The sequence below is a fragment of the Hesperophylax consimilis genome, chromosome 26 (assembly GCF_061612785.1).
Source record: "Hesperophylax consimilis isolate HC1 chromosome 26, BYU_Hcon_1.0, whole genome shotgun sequence".
Lineage (NCBI taxonomy): Eukaryota > Metazoa > Arthropoda > Insecta > Trichoptera > Limnephilidae > Hesperophylax > Hesperophylax consimilis.
This window is the reverse complement of record NC_142861.1, coordinates 16547482-16571673: the sequence shown is the minus strand read 5'-3', so window position 1 is coordinate 16571673 and position 24192 is coordinate 16547482. Positions and strand designations below refer to the sequence as shown.

General features: G+C 37.0%; 1 protein-coding gene across 2 annotated transcripts in view; it reads right to left on the bottom strand.

Annotated features, from left to right (window-relative positions):
- Positions 1-590: 590 nt before the first annotated feature.
- The window catches only part of LOC149411198 (ATP-binding cassette subfamily C member 4-like), a 55860-nt gene continuing 32258 nt past the window's right edge, over positions 591-24192 (bottom strand). For both annotated transcript variants that reach the window (XM_089647352.1, XM_089647353.1), the window contains 14 exons: positions 21362-21499; positions 21016-21183; positions 19921-20079; positions 19495-19703; positions 17431-17840; positions 15871-16101; positions 15572-15678; positions 11997-12120; positions 11290-11460; positions 10697-10824; positions 10478-10600; positions 9453-9575; positions 8523-8683; positions 591-2105 (listed from right to left, as the gene is read on the bottom strand). In XM_089647352.1, coding sequence (XP_089503478.1) covers positions 1784-2105; positions 8523-8683; positions 9453-9575; positions 10478-10600; positions 10697-10824; positions 11290-11460; positions 11997-12120; positions 15572-15678; positions 15871-16101; positions 17431-17840; positions 19495-19703; positions 19921-20079; positions 21016-21183; positions 21362-21499 — 2574 coding nt within the window. In that variant the 3' untranslated portion in view covers positions 591-1783. The remainder of the gene's footprint in view (positions 2106-8522; positions 8684-9452; positions 9576-10477; positions 10601-10696; positions 10825-11289; positions 11461-11996; positions 12121-15571; positions 15679-15870; positions 16102-17430; positions 17841-19494; positions 19704-19920; positions 20080-21015; positions 21184-21361; positions 21500-24192) is intronic.

Genomic DNA, 24192 nt, shown 5'->3' with positions numbered 1-24192 from the left:
ACCAATGAAAAACTCTGAAAGTCTATGGAATAAACTTTTAGAGTTTTTCATTGGTGTATTGGTGTAAGTAGGCACGGAATGAGAATTGTACTTTCTATATATTGTCATATCTATGGTTGTTTACTACTACCGTTTCCATATCTTCTTCCACCATTCTGTTTTATGTCGATTCTTCTGATCCTTATTCCTTCATTCATATGTTTCGTGTCCAAACAAAAAAATTGTTAAAAAATGACACGTATGAATTTGTAAAAAAAAACAACTGTTAACTATTTGAATGAAATGTATTTTATTTCTATACTTATACAATACTGTATTTTAATATAAAACTCTTACCAGATTAAGTAGTCACTCTTAAAAAATAACGTAATTAATTTCTACATTCTAAAAAATAAAACACATTTTCGTCAGAAGTTTGGTAAAAATTTTTCGAAATATGCTTAACACATTCACTGCCAGAAAAATTACAAATGATTGGTCCGCCCATGGGAGTCATTGGCACCGAACCGGTTAACATATACAAAACGTTTTCCTTGTTAGGCTAGCATTACACTTGTAAGTTTTTTCGTAAATTTACGACTTCTAGCCAATGGGCGCATTGGATTTTCAAAATGCAAGATGCCCATTGGCTAGAAGTCGTAAATTTACGAAAAAACTTACAAGTGTAATGCTAGCCTAATGGCACATACATTGAAATTGTAACTAAATAAACAATAAAATTGGAAGTAAAAAGCTTCCCAATATTGCGTGGGCTAGAAAAATACTCCGGTAGCATTCTTACTCAGAAAATAGATTTCACAGTTTACTTCTCACTCCTGGATCACCTCCTACCCACCCCTCACACCTTTTTCCTTCCCAGAACTTCTTTTACTATAAAAAAAACTCCACACAGCATCCCAAAATATGACAAATATGAGCGAATTTGTTTTCTCAGGGCCTACAGTATGGAATTAATGTAAAAGAGGCAACTGTAGAATAGGCTATTTGAGTCTGAGGCATGTATCTAAAAAGCCCTGGACAGATCATTACTGTGATTTTTTATGAATGGCATTGAAGCCAAATTTATGGTGAGGGGAAATTGCCTGGCAGCCATTTTGTATGACAAACTTTTGAAATGATTTGTATGTAAAGTGGTATAAACTTATGAATTTTAATGTATATATAACGGGTTATGATTTTTTGGTTATTTGATGAGACACGGAATGGGACATGCCATTAAAAATTTTAGTTCTGACATTTTTCATAAATCTTCCCCCTCGCCCCGCGATTTCCAAAATTAGGGGGTATTTCCACAAACTATATAAGTATGTTTTTTTTTAAATTCTAATCATCAAACTAAAAATGTGTAATTGTAATATTTTCATTCATAATTATTGATTATAAAAACCGCACATTCTGAAACGGTTCCAACTGGCTACAACATCATTATGATATAGAAGCCGCGGCTGGCTGGTAAGATGGCTATCACCAACATTGCCCGGTGTGACGTCAACACTGCCGAATCCACAAATAAAGACGAATGGTGTCGTTTTGGCGGCAAATCGAAAATGGCACATTTTAAATCGTTCATAATATATTTTTTTTAAAAGATAGTAAAAAAAAATAGTGAAAATTCCCTATTGTTCTCGAATGGCTTTATCCGTGGCTTTTAAGGTACATGCTCCGAGGGTTGTAGCACCGATGATGCATTTATGAAAATGTATTAACAGTTTTAAATATTTGCACACTCTATCTTTCGCTTTACTTTATTCCTTTCACTCATTTAATTTCGTTGTGAATAGTCTTATTCTTCGTCTATACATTTCTTTTCTTTTACAATCTGTTCTTCGTCATCTTCTATCTTTCCTCCTTGTTTCACGTATGCTTCTTCCGCCACCTTCCTCAGGTTTAGCGCCATTTCCACCCCCGTCTCCTTCACCATCCTGGACAGGTGTCCATCTGGATTCTTGAGGAGAATATGCGGATGTGCAAACTCTGCAGTTATGCCAGTGTCCATTACCAGCACTCTGTCGGAGTCCATGATCGTGTTAAGACGATGGGCTATCGTCAGGACTGTGCAAGAGGCGAATTTTTCGCGGATGGTTTGCTGAATGAATGCATCGGTCCTGGAAAAGTAATAAAAACTTGTAAGTAATATCCACACCTTGCATTTGTACTTAAAGGGTGAGAGAAAACTTTATTTTGAAGGTCAAAAAGTATAAATAAGTCGTTAACTGTTTGAAGCTCTTGGCTAGCTATTTACAAAAGGCTAATTCGAATATGAGCATTGTTGAAACGTGGTTGGATACAAATACCCTCTGAACACTGATAATACTAAATACGCTTAAACTGAACACTGATAATACTAAATACGCTCATACTGAACACTGATAATACTAAATACGCTCATATTGAACAATGATAATACTAAATACGCTCATACTGAACACTGATAATACTAAATACGCTCACACTGAATACTGATAAAACTAAATACCCCACATCAATTGAAATAATACAAGTCAACCACATGACGATCCTCTGTTAGTTTAAACACATTTTTGAATTCTAATGAATTTGGTCAGTGCACGGACATTGAGCGCACTACCAGGATCAAATACCTCGACCTCACCATTAATTAATCCATACCTCAAATGGGATCTTCACATTTAAATAATTGCAATCATAATTTTCATAACTAATACATGTAAAAAATTGTTTTATTCTATTAAATAAAGTTATAAAAAATTTTTTTACTTCTAAAATCAAGATAAATCACCCACCAAAGTTAGCGCAATTTACCCCCAGACACCCTATATAATCATTGGCAGATAAGAGTCATAATGACTGTTGCGTGATATCGATGACATAACACCTCTAACTATTACACAGTATTCGTTATTCATCTCGTGCTGATAAAATCACGATAAAATATTGCTAAACGAGATATAAAAATGTTTAAAAACGTTTGATACAATATAATGCCCTCGAAGTTCGAAAAGTCTGTCACGCGTAACATGTTTAGAAAAACCAACAGACCTAAATAATATTACGATACCTACTAAAAAACATTACATTTTGCGTAATTATAACGAAATATATTTTTTAATCTAAGCTGTAAACTACAGTCTTTCTTTGATTTTTTTCTATACACGGTAGGTAGGTACTGTACATTTAAAATAACACTAAAGCGGGCCACAGATCGCTGCATACGGCTACGTTTCACGCGTGTCTTCAGCTTCTTTTACTATGAAGCTGTCATACATATCAACGCTATGCACTATACATTTCTATACATCTTCCTCCTCACTTGCGGCTTCAAATTGTTGTCGAATTGCTCCGTCCAGGGATTTTAGGTTCATGCCGCTCACCGCTCCTGTCTTTTCCGCTCTTAAAGCTGTCGTAAGTGCTTGAACGAGTTACACATGTTTGTTTTTTTATTTGATAAAGCATTCTGAAAATGGGTGTTCTCGTAGCATAGCTCAGCTGGCAATGTTTGGTCACATCGTTGTACCACGCCACGTATCTCTCGTATCAATCGAGGCCGTGCGCAGCTATCTGTGGCCTGCCTAAATTAGCATAGTAAAAAATACACGGAAAACGTATAATATTCTGTATGTTCTTCATCTGGGTATCAATATATATTTTAATTATAACATTAAACCCTTTACATTTATACTTGAATATTCTTTTTGTGATATACTAGATATTAGTTTAAGAGGTTACCCGTGGATGGCGCATAGCTGTAGATAATGCAAGGATTGAGACTTTAATAAATACGATTGCGACCCTCAAAGTCGGGGCCTAGAACCATTCCACCTGCTAATAATAATCCCAGTTAAATATTATCTATCACAAATAGTTCCAAGTGTTTACTTGACCCGGGAGTTTTAATTTGAAGAGTTTTTCGAGACAAATCCGAGTTACAATACAAGTAGTAAGTTTTTTATTGTTTTCCCGCTTTAATTACATTGTTAAGTTTCCGGTTTGTTTACGAAATGATTATTTCAAACGCCTACATCCTTATTAAGACGGATTTCAGTTAAAATTAGCTAATTGGGATTTCCTTGTGGGATCTTGCATTATAATTGATGTCTTGTGAATTTACGTACCAAGATGAAACAACTATTAGATGCATTGTGTTTTATTGTGCACATTTAGTAAAGATGTACTATGTTTGGGTTAATAAGCAGTGCTGTAGGTACTTTCTCATTCTGTCCCCAACGTTTTAGACAGACTTACAGTCTCCATCAATCAAATCATTGAATTTAGCTTATTGATAGATGCGGAATTTTTGGTCCGCGCAATCAGGCCCTTCGCGGCTACCCTGTGGTATTCCATAAAGGTTGTGATGATCCTAATCTTTCTACCTACGTAAAAATAATAATGATTTCTTCTGTCTGATTTGTAAAATTTTGTAGCATCCTGGTCATTGTCCTTCGATTTTCCTAAGCTAATGGTGGCGCCCTTTAGGAGGCATACCTTAAAAAAGAAACCCTAGCTAAGCCTCTCGATCCCTTTATGGAGTATACAGTAACAAGATCTTAGGAGTCATTTTCGCAATAATGCTCTTTTTCAGCGCTGTGTTATCTTTTTTCGTTTTAAAATTCATATGAAGGGGACTTCCCCTATATGAACGAGCCATTAATGCATATTTTTATGGTAATCCAGTTTCGTTTAAATTAGAGTGAGTGATCTCTTTACCATTGAAATTGTTAAAACTTTTCTTATAAAACCGTGCGCTTAACCTACTCTCGTCCCCTACAGTACGCCTAACTCTAATAGAGTAGACTTCACTTGTATGTTTTAATCTTTCCGACCTTAAATAAATCCGAGGACATGAAATAGTTTCTTTATTGCACAAATTAGTATAGTATTGTACCGACATGCATAGGGTGTCGGGTTTCGGGGAGTTCCCTGTCATCTCAGCTCCGGGGTCGCCTCCATCTGTTCTGATATATTTTATTTTTGTTACTCGACACTTAATCTTATTAAAGGGAAGGAATAAGACGGGGGGGGAGAAGAGGAGAAAGGAGAAAGGAGAAGGGGTAAACTGTATGAATGAAATCTTTTTCAAACTACGCTGGCTCCTCCACTAACCAATACAATAACGGTGAATGGTGATCAGAAATCAAACATTTAATCCGACGTATCTGGGCTATCCCCTATAGCTGCAGACCAATTTCATAAAGATACCCTGCCCTATACGGACCCCTCACGCCCGAGAGAAAACGAATTAAATTCTCACAATATTTCCAAAATTGCTCCAGCGCCCGTACCTCCGGAAGATCTACGTTACTGGCTTTAGATGGGGAAGGTAATTGCATCCCATATCATGATACTAACGCGGAAATTGTGTCATGTAGGTTTCGTCTGATAAAGCTCATCTCCCACGCGCTGTCAGACCTACACTCTACCTCAAAAAAGCTGTTGTAATTCCGCCAAGCGTTCCAGTTGGCTTACATCAGCTTCCAGGTGGACACCATTGAATAATGTAATAGCGCTGCGGACTTATTCTCACGTGATATCACGTCGTCGCCCCCTCCACGTGGATTTCACAGACACCCCGAGGTATCTTCATCCTAGACGCCCCAACAGCGGACCACGCTCCCGTTCATCACAATTTTTCATTCCCCTCTCACGCCCCTCATTCAACATGGTCCCGTCAGAGGGAATAGTTTTCAACATCCCGTTAGTTCCGTTCACGATGGCAACCCTTATCACATGGTAGCGTGAGAAAAAAAATCCTTCTGATTGGCCCGTATTTGTGGGATACGGTTTTACAGCGTTACTATTTGACGTCAACCAACTATGAAGTTTAATCGAGGTTCAAATTCTGGGATGAAGTAAAGGTTTGCCTCGAATGACACTACTGAGGTAATGTCGGACTTGTTAAGGAATCCTGAAAAATTGACATGTTGGTTTTATATACATATTAAAAGGGATTAGTGGTAATTGTTAGATGACAGATGTCAGCATCGCTCGTTCTAGGTTAAACCGGAACATCTCAATTGGAAATGAAAACACTTACTAGCTCCTACCCGCTAATAGCAAAATCCTGTCGGGAAACACACGACCATTGCTCTTGGTTGGAGTGTCCCGTAATTACTACTAGATTTTCTGAAATGGTACCCTAAAATTTTATATCTTAATCCGAGATATCTACAATCTTATTTTCCTAATGTGGTTGTGTTACCCACACTCCGTTCCATGATGAATGTACTTCGAACTTTCCATTTTCTACGAGTCTATGTTTGAATCGCCTATGGATTTAACCCTATAATTGTAAAATCAACACCCCTACCTAACCTAGAAATTATTAAAATCTAACAGCTATGTCTTTTATTATGTTTTAAGAAGACTTCAGGGATATTATTTTGTTAATCATAAATTTATTTATAATGCACAACTATGATCGAGCCTAACACTCGCGTTCCTATACAGTTCAAGAAGACCTTTGGGTATATTAATTTTCAATTATAAATTTATTTATAATCCGAGACTTTATCAAATTCTTAAAAAGAGATCTTAACACTTGCGTTTTATTTTGTTCGAGAAAGACTTTTAGTTATATTATTTTAATTATAAATCTATTTATAATCCGTGACTTTATTAAAATCATAACAATTGCGTTTTTTATTCTGCCCGAGAAAGAATTTTAGGTTTCATTATTTTTAATCATAAATTTATTCTTAACCCGTGACGTTATCGAAATCAAAAAACCTACGGGACTGTCTTTTATTAAACAACAATTCATGCTCGAAAACACGCGTTGTAATTACACGTTCTGCTCAGACTCCGCGAAACTGTGTAAATTGAACACTTTACTACTTTGGCCGCGATGTATTTACTCTGCGAATTCACATCCAAATCTCTGTTTAAAATAAATTGAACACTTTTACTACTTTAAATTTAATTGTTTTAAGTATCGCGACGTATTTACTCTTCGAATTCACTTCTCAAAACTCTGTTTAAAATAAATTGAGCACTTTTTGTTTAAAATATCGCGACAGACTTCTCAAAAAATGTCAAAAACTGTCCCCATTTTTTCTAAATCCGAACTATTTATAACCGTATTTTTCCATTAATCAGGTTTAAAATATGTTATATATCCTAACCTTTATCGACTCGTATGTTCTTTTCTATTTGGGTCATAGTCGCATCATGCTAATTAGGCCATTCTGGTTATTTCAAAAGGTTTACACCTCCAAATTTGTTTCACTCTCTCAAAGAACCCAGGCGCGGACTGGAAAAGCGTGTTCCGATTCCCATAGGGCGCTTTCAATATAATTTTTTGGTGAACGCTCTTTTTTGAAGGTCATAATCTAACGTAGACCTGGGGGTCTGCAAGCATTACCGCTAATGTCGATTATTATTTCAATTTCGTCGCAACCTACGTCTTATCATCCGTTTCCGTCAAAATACTCCCTTTCATATATTGTCCTACAATCACAAGAGGCGTAGATTGGTTTAGGCCTAGACACCTAGACAGCAGTATCCCCTACCGTTTACAGTTGTTTATGATGTGGTACGCTTTGTTTTTAACGCTTTCGCGAGCCTAGCTTTGATCATCTTCAATTCGCCTCTGATGACTCACTTCTCCCTCCCTTTTCTAAGTGAACCGACCACTCTTCCGCAATTTTTTTGTCTCCAACTTCCGATTTTTTTCCTGATTATACGTAATTTTATTGCCAATTTTCTAGTACGCTCCTTCTTTTGGGCTGTGATTTTTCATCTATTCGGGGCTGTCCTTTTGTTTTGTCTCTTTCATTCATGAAAAAGACATAAATAAGTTATAATGTGGCAAACATCACTTAAAAATGTTAACAAAAAAAACTATAAATTTATTTTATCTCTGGCCATTAATTTTATATAATATAATTTTTTTATATATAATATAAAATTAATGGTTACTATATTACATACTACGTTACTATGTTACCTATACTCACAATGTTAAGTCTAGTGGGTAATTAGACAAAAGATTCTGTTAAATCTTTCCACTTGAATTTTAAAGAAATCGGAAATATTTTCTCGAGTAACAGATCTGTTGCAACCATATCTCGCGTCGTCTCATCCTGCGCTCGGCGTTTAAAAATGGTTGTGAATCCCTCAAAAATGTCAAGTTTTACTCTTGATTTTGAGTGGTTCTAGCTAGTACGTTCACCTAAACATTCGGTTGGAATATTTTCAAAGTCGATGTCGTATAAATCAAAGCTTAACTCCACCCTTTCCTTGGGATATTCTTTGTCCTGTCGAAATTCGTACCTTCCTTCTTTTGTTCCTGTCTTCCGATTGGGCAATTCAATTCCTCTGATAATCCCTGATAGAAAATTCTTAACCAAATATGCAGTTCCCTTCAATTCATACGCGTCTTTTTCGATAGAGGTCTCTGCCATGCCGGTTTATGCCATCTTCCTTGGGTAAGACCTTGGTCCATCACAATGTAAGCTGCTGAAAGACGGTCAAAATTCTGACCAAGCTGCCAATATTGTATTTTTCTAACACCTTGGAGTGGATAGTAGTTATAGATATGTACTTACTGTGGATCCACATTAGCTGTGGCTTCATCGAGCACCAGGATCTGGTTATTGGTTAGGATGGCTCGTGCCAGGCAGACCAGCTGCCTCTGGCCAAGACTGAAATTGGCTCCTCCTTCAGATACCTTGAAGTCCAGAGAGTTGATAGCTTCTTTTAATTCCACCTGCAAATAAAACCATTTCATCCAATCGGCGAGTGGAGTCAAAAATACAAGATTTGGAGAATGATATCCCCAAACACAAAGTAATAATTCATTAAGTGAATGTTCCAAGAGAGAATAAAGGAAAAAAAAATCACAGTAGTTTTCATACAAATGTTCTTTTCCTAAATTAAAAAAAACCTTGATAAAGCTATGTGAAAAGCCAGCTAATAAATCCCTTCTTGGGAAAAAACCATATCTTGGGAGACGGGTGTGGGTACCGCTGCCCTGGTAACCATTCATTGGATAACTAACACCTCTACCATAGGTCACCCTAAGTGGTTCGCTACGTCTGGTAACTGAGAGAAATGCCTGGGTTCATGGGTATGGTACGTCCATGTCTTGACGGTGGATGCGTCTTCTCACCAACTGTGTGGCGGGCTCGGGACCCTGGACCTTCTCTCCTTAATTTCCTTAAAATACCCTTCATATAGCATCCCTAAAGATGACATAGGACTTATAAGAAATTAATTTCCTCAGGGCCTCCTCTGTGAAGCTAATGTAAATAAAAAAATAAACTACCGGCGTTTTATCGTGGTTTTTTAAATGTAACCCATAATGCCACTGTACAAAGTAAAACATTTTTATTCCACATTTAAATGGACAGTCACCGATCAAAGCGTTCATTATTTAAAAGATGATATGTGGAAAGACAAATGAATCGGAGCTTTCATAAGATATTTTGAGTATATTTTAGGGATATTTTATCTAGGTTTGTAGAAGAATAACTTACAGCTTCTAGTGCTCTCCAAAGCAAAGCATCGTCATACTTCCCGAAAGGATCCAAATTGTACCTCACAGAGGCAGAGAATAGTACTGGTTCCTGGGGAATTATGGATATCCTCGAGCGGAGATCCTGGAAAACATCAAATAAACAATTTTATTAATACGAAAAAATATTTTAAACACGTTGCTCGTAAAACTGAGAACTTGAACCTGGAGAAAATCATGGTCATTGGCAAAGTGGATTACAGGAGAATCAAGGATATTAACAAAGTGGAATACAGGAGAAGCAGAGAAAGATCATCGATGCGTTGAAGTGACCGAATATGTCCGGAACGTCGGTGTCCTTGGCTCTTTAGGCAGTGCAGGACTACGAGGAGTGTAGAAACCTTGTCCACCAGGGAAATTGGAGTGGAGAGAGATAGAGAGAAACGTCTTGAGAAGATGAGTGGACTATAACATTATTATGGACTATCAGAATTCCTATAAAATTGTAAGATTTACATGAAAAAATACGCCTCGAGCAGACTACCAAGATGAGACTCGTCTGGGCGCTAATTTTTCGCATATTTCTATACGGTGTAGAAACGAGAACACTTAGAGTCAGCAAAAGAAAGCGAAGAAGATAGATGCCCTCGAAATGCTGGAGAAAATGCTCAGGATTCCATGTACAGCCAAATGTACAGATGTGTCTATTATGGAAAAGCTTGAAATGAACATATTTTAAGATATTTTGGACATTTTGCTCGCCAAACTGAGGTTTCCAACCTGGAGGTAATCATAGACACTGGCAAAGTGTTTGGCAGAAGAAGTAGAGGAAGGTCACATCCGCTGGAGTGACCAAGTATCACTGGCGTCTGGTAAGTTGGTGTTAGCTGGTTCAGAACCGGGAGCAGTAGATCCTTGTCCACCATGAAAATTGGCGTGGAGGTCACGATCCTTGGTAATGAGGAACCGATTTAAGAAGAAGATGACATTTTACCTTTAACATTGTATACAAGAAAAAGCCTTCACGAAGTGAATAAATAAATTTACCTGCTTCGCAATATCTCTAGTCTCCACATTGTCTATCAGAATTCCTCCGTCGATGTTGGCTAGTCTGAACAGTGCAGATATCAGTGAAGATTTTCCAGCACCAGTTCTACCAACTATCCCAACCTGAAATTATAATATTTATTAGCAATAAGACTCGTAATATCACAGAAGCCTATTCACTTATCGAAACGATTTAGCCATGACAGTGGTAATACTGACCTTCCATCCCTTGTGGACCTTAATGTTGAGATCTTTGAGAACAGGATCGGCTTCCTTGCTGTACCGCAGATATGTGTGGTCGAACTGAATTGCCCCTTCTTTGGGCCACTCGTCTGGAGTCGGCTTTTCTGTGAATATAAAATACCATAAGAAAAACTTTAAACATATAACTAGGGAAGATTCTGATCTTTGTTTTATCAACAATTAATGGATCAATCTATATGGATTATTTTCACTCACATGTGAACAAAACCCTACTTTATCAATAAATAAATACTATAGTGCTAAAGTCCTTCACATATAAACTTACTGGAGGAAGCTACTGGGACTTTAACAATACCACCTAATGTAAAATCAAAAATGAGGGAAATGGGAGGGCAGTGAAGAAATTTCAATGGTGCTAATATGCCACACTGACGGAATGAAATGAACCACGATACAATACCAAATATCCAGGGTGGTCTTTATTAAATTAACTATGTTGCCACTGTTAAAGGAACAATGATAGAACATGTCTAATATCACAACTAGCCTATGACCTGAGTGCTAATGGGAACTATGCAGCCAGTATATAAATATGTAGTAATAAATACCTCCTTTCTCCAGCCCTTCCTCGTGCTCAATCTTATTGTATTGAAGGATCCTCTCAACGCTTGTCATCTGCGAAACTATCTCAGCAGATTGCCTGACGCCAAACTGAAGCATTCCGCACAGGATCAGCGACTGGGAGATGGCCAAACCCACGTTACCAGAGAGAGCGTTATCTGCAGAACAAGAACACTTTTTACTCGACCAGTCCCATCGAAAAATTGAAGTAATTTAGTGTATCTGAAGCAAATGCTTTTTATCTGCTTCACCACTGACAAAAATCGAAAAAAAAGCGTAGTTAGGTACTACCCGAAAATAAACCCAACCTCTGGGTCTACCAATTGTTCTGTTACACTAAAAAGGTTACACAGTTAAAATTAATTCTGGAGACGAAAATCTTTGCATCTCGAAAATAAAAATAAATGGTTTATTACCTAATTTTTAGGAAAAATGTAGTTTCTCAACATAAAATGAAGAAACCAAATGAACAGTCCATGATTGCAAAATATTTGAAAATCACAATAATGGCAAGAAAATAGGTTTGGGAATTTAAATGAAGCATGGAGTCGAAAATCTAACTGAGAATTATGTCATTGTAACACTATGTGGGTCACATCCAACTGTAATAATTCATCCAGCTGTACGAACTTTACCGTCAGTTAGATAGCAAGACAACAAAAATCACAAAAAATTAAATTCAGGTGAAGCTTACCGTTTTGGAACATAACGAAAGAGAATGACACGATTGCCAGGAATATGGTGCAAATCGTGTCCAACCAGAATCCCAAGTGACTGCTGCAAGCAATGTACTGATACCAGGCTGAAGTGTGTAAATCCTGCAATCAGATTAAATCAGGCATAGTCAATATCAACGTTTGAAAGGGCACACCAACTCTAAAGGCTTCGAAGCAGAGAATGGACGGGTTACCTCGAGAGGGTTTTTTCTTTTGGAAAAAATAATCTACTTGAATTTAATGTTAAAGACAGAACCAAAATTGGATCAAGGGATCAAACTGACAATCTAGTATCCTATGCTTGCTTGGTGACAAGCTCGAAAAACATTTTTTTAAACATATTAATATTAATTTTTATTCAACTAGTAAAACACATCTCTACTCCGAGATCTGGTCTAAACTTTGAAATGGATAGTTTTTACGGTTGAATATTTAAATAAAAAAACAAGAATATTTGTCAAGAGATATTTCAATATTAGTATGAAACCGCGCATTCAAAACTCTTTCCAGCATCGTTCACCCACACTACTATTGCAAATTACATCTACGCACATCTTCCAGTTGGATGAGTTAGCTAAGAGCAGGGGGGTATAACTCCGAGAAAAAAGTGGGTTAGAAAAAAAGACACGGTAATCTCTATGGCTGACGTGTGACGTATATTTTCCACAAATCAGTGCGCACTTCATGCATGTTTATAGACCGCTGTCATTGGCCGATTTTAGGCTAGTGAATGGGATTGGCTCCGAATGAGAATTATATTGTCTATGGTTGCGCCTTTTTTATAGTTTCTATCCTAGTCGATGGTGAGTATGTCGTGTAGTGACGTATATTTTTCAGGAACAGACTTGTATCTATGGCAAACATTAGGACCCATGGGCTCAGTACGAAAAACCCGAAGATATTGATCTAGTGAGTGGTTCATTTATGGCTAAGAGCTTCACGGATGCGCTCATAGAGGGCAGTGCAAAGAGATTGCTTGGAAGTCCGCAAGATGGCAACTAGTAGTCAATAGTCGCTAGGGCCAGTTAGGCTGCTTCCAGACAAACATGGTGTTTGCAGATCTCATTTAGCCAGCTTCTAGTTAGGTCGACCATCGAAGTTACTCTTGTAATACGCGAAGAATAAATCAATGATTTAATATAAAGAACTTATTCTCTAAAATCTCCTTCCACGACGAGTTGGAGAACTATTTGTGGGAACACAACACATACCGATTGCATAATTTCATTACATAGCCACTTTGACAGTCAGTGCAGTCTTACGCCTTATCTCTCTTTGTTTATATCAGCCATTTATAGTATTTACAAATAATGACAGTTAAACTAATAATTTACCTTAATAGTTTCATATGAAAAAAACAAAATTAAATATAAACTATTAAAAAATAAAATATTAAAGATATTTTTAGGAGATAGACATATACAATTATGTACTTTTCTGTAGGCCTTTTCACGATATACAATTCCGTAGAACATTATTTTGATGTATCTCATAAGGTTTAGCCAGCGTTGGCAATATAAGCGTCCGAAAAAATATTTTTTATGACTTGATTACAAAACATCGACTTGTCTCTACTTTCTATAAATATAATATGAATTATTATGTGTATATAAACGTTCTGGAAGAAATTCTCTTGAGAAAATGATATTGAAAATTCTATCAAAATTCGTTTCGTAGTTTAGAAGAACTAAGCGGACAAAAACAGACAGATGCGGATAGCGACTTTATTTTATACTACAGTATTTTCCAATATTTCCAAATTTTTACAATATTTTACAGGGTTTTCCAATAAGTGGTGTTATTGGTGAATGGATTGCGCTATCGAGAGATGATTAATGATTTTTTATGGCTGGAATAGGATGGTATTAATCTGGTTAACGTTTACTTTCAACAAGACGGCGCTACATGCCACACAAGCAACGAAACCATTGATCTTTTACTGGAAAAGTTTCCGAACCGTGTTATCTCTCGAAGAGGTGATCACAATTAGCCACCGAGATCTTGTGATTTAACACCTTTCGACTTCTTCCTTTGGGGCCACGTGAAAGAGAAGGTCTACGCCAACAGCCCAGCGTCGATTCAAGACCTCAAAGATGGAATTCGTGAGGCTATCGAGGACATAAGGCAGCCAAATTGCGATTTGGTTATGGAAAATTTCATGAAAAGGATATGGTCCTGTAGGCGTGGTCGTGGTGGTCATTTGACTGATGTTATTTTTCACTATTAACTACCTTTCTCTTTATAATGAAATAAACATTCGATCATTTATATTAAAAAATGGCATTTTTCTTTGAATATCAAAATAACACCTCTTATTGGAAAACCCTGTATTTAGAGGTTTCCATGATAACTCAACACAGTGACTATTCATTGTGCTGATTTATCCGGTCACCTATTTAGAGATACTTACAATGAAAATCAAATAAAATAAATAATACCATAATAATTCGTACCAAGCCACCGTGAGAATATTTGCTAAATAAAATCACATTTCAATAAGAATCTATTTTAAGGCTATCTTAGGAATAATAATAATTACCTGTAATTTATTAACACGGCAAAATGCACAAAGCAAACCACCTGCTTTCTTCGAATATACTCATGTGTTGGTCATATAAAATAAGTCATTTGTCAAATTATTTACCAGCCTTGACATTTGTATTATTTTCGCAATAATCACCAGGTGTTTGAAACTAATGACCTAAATGTGAATACATATTATATTATATTCCATTGAACAATGTTCATGCCGTTTAATTTAGGCATTGTGAATAACACAGTTATACGAAAACAGGCTTTAAAATCAAATAAAAATATTAGGCAGTCAAATATTTATCTTAAACTTTTCGAACACTTAGGATGGGTTGTTTCGGAGAATTTGAACAATTCATCAAATTTCAACGTTCATTTTCAAGTTCTGTGAAAGATTTTTTCAAGTTCTGTTTTTATTTCAGTTTTTTCAAGCAACTAGCCTACAATGATATAATAACAGAACTTGAATAGGACTTTCACAGAACCCAAAAATGAATGTTGAAATTTGATGAATTGTTCAAACTCTCCGAAACAACCCGTCCTTAGTATTTATTATTTCGCGAATGCAAACTTCATTTAGTCATTTCAAACATTGTTTTCTTGATAAAAGTTATAAAGTTGTATCCTTGGGCGTAGGTAGTTACCAATGCGAATTTATGGTTTTTGCATTGTTCGGGAAATTACGCCGGGCTCTACAGTTTATACCGGGCAAGAATAAAAGAAGAAAAGAAAAGGAAAATAAGAAATAAAGAAAAAAGGAGAAGAACAAAAGAAGAGAAGAAGAAAAGAAAAGAAGTAAAGGACGAAAAGAGAAAGGGAGAAAGGGAGAGTAGAAGAAAAAGGAAAAAAGGAGACGATCAAATGAAGAAAAGAAGAAAGAAAGAAACGAAGATAGGAAGAAAGGAAGAAAGGAAGAAATGAAGAAATGAAGAAAGGAAGGAAATAAATGACTGATGGTGTTAAGTATATATTGTATGATCAAGCATAAAAACATAGAATGAGGAAGGTTTACGCTTCTTACCTGGTGGATGTCGAAGTCGTGCGCCAGTCTTTTGGACGCTCCTGAAGCTCTGATTGTAGTGATGCCATTCAAGGAAGCTGACACATGGGAGAACACTGGACTTCTTGCTGTAAAAGGTAAACATAATCAATAAGAATCTTTTCGTTTCATAGCATTTGTCCTAATTATAGACATTGCAAAGATGTCAGAAACGTCGGATAAAGGAGGAAGAAGCGCAACACAGCATAATACCCCCAAAATTAATAATAATAGTTGGTACTTTTGACTGCGAAAATCACAAATCATAACATTCTACTTACTGATTCCTTCAAGCCTTTTGATGTCCTGCGCAGTGCTGAGGTACAGCAAAAATATGATGTAGAAAAGGGTCAAGATTAACAGCACTGGAAGAAGCATCCACACGTTGGAGACAGTGACAAGGAACAGAATGCTGACCATCACTAGGAGGATCTGGACTGCTTCTATTGTGGCTCTTGGAAGAAGCTCGTCCACTGCGCCGATATCCTTGGAGAAGCGGTTGAGAATGCGACCTGAAAGGGACAAAATAAATTTGGTGCCAGGCTTAGGTTGTGTAGCTTTTTAAAGAAACAGCTGAGCGTTTTTATACAAAACTTTATTTCGGATTTATGTAACCCCTAGTGTGCCAAAATATCCACCGAGGATTTTCTAGTAGCTCACCTAAGTAGTAGTAATAGTAGCTCGCTTTTGAACCTAAAAAAATGCTAGTAGCATACTAAAATATATTTTATTCGCCTGGCGAGAAAATAACCCAAATGTCGTTTTGTCTTTTTCAAATGGGTTTACTTTATCTGTTAAAAAGTGCATCGCAAAATTCCACGTCAATTGTCATAATTCCGTTTTTTTTAAATTATATATACTGTATTTCTTTAAGGCAAAGTTTAGACAAAAACTGCTGATCTCAGCGAGGCCTCAAAAAGGTCTCGGATAAACGTTAAACATGCACGAGTTTTTGGAAAATGTCATTCGTTATGCAAAATAACTGACTAAGTAATTAATGGAGGTGAACTAACTAAGGTCTTAGAGTTGAAAAAAATCGTTTACATGATCCATGGACGATCGAGACGCAATCAATTGATTCCATTCCTATTTGGAGGAACAAACGCTGTTAGTCATAACTAAAGACCTCATTAACTAATTAACTCCCCTTCAATTGTCAAAAAGTACACTGCCAACGTAAATTAAAGTTATTATTTCAATTCGACATTGTCAATTTATTACTATTTAACCTTTACGTCCCGTCTGACGTTAATTCACAGTTTGAATTACCAATTTCGGTCTGCGTATCAATAGTGCGACCTTGCTAGCTAGATCGCTACAAAATCATAGGTAGTTCTGCTTATCAATATGATATTGTAATTTATTGATATATACTAGTAACGCTGAAGATATTCGACATTCCGAACAAATGTCGTTTCCGCGAGCCCAAACAAATGTGGGGTCTTGGCATACGATTTCTCTCAATTCTCAAGAGCTCTGTTTGTTAATAAGAAAGTCATTTTATTTGTGACATTAAATATTAACCATAGCATTCCGTTCATTAATAAACCAGTAATTTTGCATAAAGAATGAAATTATTAATAAAGTTGCATATATGAACGATCTACCGAAATTTAATTGACAGCCAAGGAGCTCGTAAAATTCCACGGGCTTTTTGTGCTCGCGAATATTGCTAACTGACCATAGATCACTAATTCAGTTGACATCGTATTGACGTAGGGCTTTATCCATCGTCCGTGCTAGACCTCCCGGTACAAGTAAGGACAACTAAGAAGTACTGGGTCGCGGTAGAATGGCATTCCAAGGGTCAAACAAGTATTATTTTTAAATTATGCAAATACCTGATGGATTGGTATCAAAGAACCGCATGACGCCCCGTAAAATTTTGTGGAACATCTGGTCGTGCAGGTTTTTAGAAGCGTTCATGCAGACCTTGAAAAACAGCATACTTCTTGAAAGGGTCAATATCACACATGACGAGATCAGTGCCGTGTATATATACAGATATTCCGCAGTGGAATACGGTCCAATCTTGTCACTGATGTTGAAATCGGTGTATTGATATGAACGGCTTTTATTTTGTCCGACGATGGAGTAAAGGGTGTCATTAGAGAGGAACTCTGTGACGTAATCGCTGTAGTCTGTGTCATTGAATTTATTGCTTTCCAAGCGTTCCATTTTGGGGTATTCCACAACAACAAGTGATTCTCCTTCGTTGTATCTCGACTCCTCGAGATTCTGCTGGTTTGTCCTGGAAAAACACAATAATTTGAGATCTCAAAATTTGTTTGTTTTATGTCACAAAATTACTGTTATAAAATGGTATGTACTTAAATTCATGTAAAGGAAAGTAGTACCTAACTATCAGCTCCTGAATACAGGCAATTTTTAAGCATCGGTGAATTAATTTTGCTTTAATAAAACTAAGTGTACATTGTTGTCAACTTCCCTAATATAATTATTTTTCATAGATTCGTCATCGTAATATCCTGGATAAATAATTTCATAAATCAAAAAAAAAAATAAAAACAACAAAAATTCTACATATAGTTCATGACAGAACTACAAAAAAGTTCAATCCTCTGCTAGGTAGTGTTGGTAATCCGATAGTTGATCTCCCGATATTTTATCCGCCGATATTAGGTTCCCGGACAGTTGACCCCAGGATATTTGATCCCCCGAACACTTGGTCGGATACTTGATCCCCCAAAGAATTTTATCTGTTGCTAAATGCTAACTTATGTAGAGTAGAGTGGCTATACGGCCATATAACAAAATTCGATATACTTGTATCCAGAGATGTGCTTTATTTCAAATAAATCCATTTCAAATGGAAATGCAAAATGCAAAATGGATATTTTCCATTTTGCATTTTAAATGCGCTTCTAAAAAACCATTTTGCATTTTGAATTTTAAATTCTTTTCTCAATGCATTTTCCATTTTAAATACTTTTTTGCAACATTCTTCCTACTATCTCCACTCATCTTTTTTTCATAAGCCCCAAATATCAGTCGGTCCTCAACCTCGCTATGAGAGATAATTTACATTTGTCAAGTTGCTCCCTGGTAGGAGCCCTGGCAATTGAGTGATACCATTACAAAAAATACTGATTCAAATACTGAACATGGGGCCATGACGCTGTAATATTAAATGTTAGTTTGCAGTTTCTATGTTTTTACGTTGGCAACATTTGTCCCGCGCAAAATTTTTGTGGTTCATAATCTCTAGTCGTGGCATTTTTTGATTTACCATCATGTAATATGTTTGTTCTACATTGATGTCCATTATTAAATGACAAAACTGTTTAAAAATTCTATAATTATTTTATTTGTTTGACCTGAGAAACCATTTTGCATTTTCAATGCATTTTGAAAATAGGTATTTTGCATTTTGCATTTGAAATGCTTTTCTAAAAACCATTTTGCATTTTCAAATGGAAAAGTTTTGACCCATTTCCATTTTGTATTTCAAATGGTTTTGGGTACCCATTTTGCACATCTCTGCTTGTATCCTGTATCTACAGCAAAACTTTATGAAAATTCTCTATACAAATATTTTAGCTAACAATAATGCCGTGACCAAACAGGAAAATGCAGAGATGGTGTACAACCGAATATCAAAATACGACATATTTATATACAACATATTTATATACGACATATTTATATAAGACATATTACGCCGGGCCGTGATTGTGGTTTTAACACGACTTTATGTCGTTAAGATTCCCACTTTATTTTAGCCATTTGATTGGGCAAATTCAACCGCAGGTCTGTCCACCAGGGCCGCGGGTCGCATATTTTTGTTCACGGCTGTTTCAATTACGTCGTTAAGATTCTGGCTTTAGTTTAGGGTATTGTCTTGTCTTAATACATACACAATAAGAATATTAAAAAGAACTCACCAAAACGTGACCCAGAAATCGCAAGCGGTCGCTGACAGTTGCCCCAATATCATTACAAGCACCATGGTAAGCACGAAGCACAAGGAGCCGCCGTTCTTCCAGTATTTCCAGAAAGTACTCATCTTCATGCCGCCGGTCAGCTGTTCCTCACCTTCCAGTTCTTCGGCTTCTTCTTCATCGTCTTCTGGAAACTCCGAACCGGCTGAGGACTGGAACAACATACCATAGATTGTCTTGTAACTCCGGGTTTATCTCACAAACTCTTTAAATAAAACTCCCAGGTCAATACACGTTTATGTGAATACCGCACCTGTGTTGTTATGCAAGATATGCTTTTATCTCGTATAACTCTTCAGTCGGCGAAGCCTCTTGTAAGTTAGTGAGAGACTTTAGACCAATTAGTTTAGATCTAGTTAATAAACTTACCGTAGAAACCTGTGACGCCTTTCTGTGCCGCTTATTGACCGGCTTCGCTTCCTCACCCTCGTGAGCGTCCTTACTCTCCTGCATGGCGGCCAAAAGACTTGCAAAGTCCTGACCAGAGGATGCCAGCTCGTCGTATGTACCGATGTTCTCTATTTTTCCCTGGATCAAAAAGATGTATGTGTTAATTCATGGTGATGATGACGGATGAACAAGTATAGGTACTGCCTGCTTCGAAGATAATTTGAACTAGATGGGAAGCCTTGAGGACTGTGAAGACGATCATTAGGGTCCAGCGCCTGTGGAGAAAATTTGTGGAGGAGACCCATTCATAATCAAAACTTTTACAGATGCAACTATAACAGTACACCTCACTGTAGAATTTGGCATTCACGTCAGGTGGGAATGCTGTCCTTGTACTACGGGTATTTCAACGGACGATGCTTTGAGGAATCAGCGTAATTGATCCCTTCACCACCGGTGTATAGTCGGGTAACACGCCAAAGCGAACCTAACATTTGTACATAGTTGACATTTACGGTGACATTAGTACCGTCGTTTTTACGACTCGTTCTTGAGTTCAACAGCTCGACCGTGGAACGATTGGCCGGCCTCTGTGTTTCCTTCCTCCTACAACATGGGTCTTTTCATAACACTCCTTTCTCTCCCCAAAAATAAACTCCACATAGCATCCCCAAAGATGACATAGGCCCTAAGAAAAATTGGTTTGTTCAGAGCCTCCTGTGTGAAGTAAATGTAAATGGTCATCACGGAGTATTTGCCTATGTTCTTGTCTAATCCAATCTTTCATCATCTCTTTCAGAAAAGAGGTAGAACCAACCAAATATTACTGACCATTACATGATATAATTCTGCGTCTGGTGTCGAACTCTGGACATCTTCTTTCTCATAGGTGAGTATCATGTTCCCCGCTCTGATATCCCTGGTAAACATGGGTCCTCAACTCTCAACCTCGTGGTCCTTATGCTTATGATATTTGAAACTCTGGACAATGCCTCCCTTAAAGTTCCCCAGTTTAGCCGATTCCATTCATTTGAAATGGTCATTTCTAAAAATAATAATGCATAGTTTAATTACATTCTTCATGATGACGATGATGTCAGCAGCCTTAAGGTAGTGCAGCTGGTGAGTGACCAGAATGGTAGTGCGTCCCTTGAGGTAGCGCCCGATGCACTCAGCGAATAAGTGTCTCCCCACGTGGGCATCCACGGCAGAAAGGGGGTCGTCCAAGAGGTACACGTCAGCCTGAAAATGGACCAAAAATATGAAACAACGACCGTGAAACTAATAAAACATTGTAGAATAATTCCTCTCCTGGCAGAAGACTTGTGAGAGAGTATACTTTTATGTAATTCTGAGAGGAAACTATAACTATGAGATAAATGGTCAGGTAACTATATATAAAAATTAAATCTGTGTTTACCTGTCTGTAGACAGCCCTGGCCAGGTTGATCCTGGCCCTCTGTCCTCCTGATAGGGACACTCCCCTTTCCCCGACCAGGGTCTGATCTCCACGGGGAAACTGCTGGAAGTCCTTTTCCAAAGCACAGACGCGAACAACCTGCAAATATGATTGGAAAGCTTTGTAAAAATTCATACATTCCTAATAATAACCGAGGGCGCAAAGTGGAACCTTGCGGGAACCTCTTGAATTTGTTTGAAGTAGTGTAGTTTTGTGACTAATTCTAACAAAATCAAGCTGAACCAATGGAATTAGAGGAAGGAATTTTGAATTAGAAGAAGCTGAAGAGATTTTGTGAAGATGAAGGTGGAAGTACAAGATGGCAAAAAACTGGCACAGTTGCAAATACTTAGTTGAGTCTAGATAGACTTTGGCAAAATTATTGTGGGATGGCCGTATTGAAGAAAATTCGAAAATATTAACATTCACTTTTCTTTTCGTGAATGAATGCAAAACTTGGAAGTGGAAATGAACCCAATTCCCGACATCTGAACGAGCTGATGGGCAGATAGACTTGCTGTCAATGGCAATACATTGAATAATGCATGTGTGTGGCAATCGAACACACAGTCGAGGAGATATACGCATTTCAATTGGGATTTGGTTCGGATGGTAGAGTTGTCCACTCCAGTTTCTGGGTAGGAAGGTTCAATCGTCAATCAAACCAAAAAATGTTTAATCATTTCAAAATAGACGTATTAGAGTTTTTTAAATAATGTTCTTGGGGTGAAAATATGCTACAACGCAATCGCGTTAGAGGAGAAATCTCTCCTTGATTTAACGTTTCAAGCAACTTTGTAGTTTCTATCACCGGGAAAAAGTGATGAATACGATAACGCTATTTATTTGTCTAACGTTGCCTCGGGGTATAATTCTTCATTGTTTAGGACCTGAGCATCATTTTGACTGAAAAGAATAAAATGCTGAATCACAAATAGTACGCGAAAAGTTCTGATTGTAATTTATTTCTGACTTTGTAGCAGCACTTACATCATATCATACCATGTCATATCATGACAATGCATTGTGAAATATAACAAAAGTGACATGCAAGGCATTATATGGCCTAGTGACAAAAAAATTAAGATGTTCATAATATAAAATTTACGAGAAAATAAACATGATGTGAAAGGTTTCACAGAGAAAAAGTAACAACAAACAAATATTATTTAAACCTTAATTTGGAATCTGTATAGAAGACTACCTACTACAACGTATCATACCATAACAGTAAGGGTATCGGCACATGCAAAAAAATATGTTTTCTATGAATGAATATGAAACAACGGCCACTAGATCGTTCCGTAACGGACCAACACCATAGCGTACCATGACCGGACCGTCAAAATCCACGGCTAGAATATTTTTCCGGTGGCGATATAGGCGGCATAGAATGTCGTCGATTTGTTGCGGTGGGCATAGTAGGGCGTGTCGTGTTTCTTTAGTGCCTCGTGCACCCGGTTATGTGGGCACAGACTCCTTTAGGATAAAATGAAAAGTTCAATAGAAACATCCATAAATTTCACAGCATTCTATTTGTCGTGAGATAAGAGAAATAAATACACAGCAACAAAATATGGCTGTTTATGTTCTACGATATTTATCTTTAAATAAATGTATAAATCTCTATGAGAGGACTTGGGAAATTTTACCATGACTTAACCATTTTCAAGTTACTCGCGCGAACGTAATAAATTATCTTCTTTCAAGATAAATTAAACAATTACTTTTTTTACATTAACCCCACATAGGAGGCCCTGAGGAAAATAATTTCCCTTAGAGCCTATGTCATCTTTTGGAATGCTGTGAGGGGGTCTTTTTAAGGAAAGGGAGGAGAGGAAGTTCTGGGATGGTAAAAGGTATCTATGGATCAGTGTGTCAGGAGCAGAGATGTGCAAAATGGGTACCCAAAACCATTTGAAATGCAAAATGGAAATGGGTCAAAACTTTTTCATTTGAAAATGCAAAATGCAAAATGGTTTTTAGAAAAGTATTTCAAATGCAAAATGCAAAATACCTATTTTCAAAATGCATTGAAAATGCAAAATGGTTTCTCAGGTCAAACAATTAGAATAATTATAGAATTTTTAAACAATTTTGTCATTTAATAATGGACATCAATGTAGAACAAACATTATACATGATGGTAAATCCAAAAACACCACGACTACAGATTATGAAACCACAAAAAATTTGCGCGGGACTAATGTTGCCAACGTAAAAACATAGAAACTGCTATCCAACATTTAATATTATAGCGTCTTGGCCCCATGTTCAGTATTTGAATCAGTATTTTTTGTAATGGTATCACTCAATTGCCAGGGCTCCTGCCAGGGAGCAACTTGACAAATGTAAATTATCTCTCATAGCGAGGTTGAGGACCGACTGATATTTGGGGTTTATGAAAAAAAGATGAGTGGAGATAGTAGGAAGAATGTTGCAAAAAAGCATTTAAAATGGAAAATGCATTGAGAAAAGCATTTAAAATGCAAAATGGAAAATACCCATTTTGCATTTTGAAATGGATTTATTTGAAATAAAGCACATCTCTGGTCAGGAGTGACGGACATATGAATATATCCCTGCCACTGCGGCGCAAAGCGATATGTCGAGAGACCAGTTGCAGAGGTCAAATAATCTCCCCGAACCAGTCCTGTTAAATCACCAAACCTAACTCCTTGGGGTGACCTGTGACAGAGGTGTTGTTTATCCAACAAATGGTTCCCAGGGCGGCGGTACCCAAACCCGCCTCCCAAATCGAAATATTAGTTTTTCATTTATCTACAAGTCTC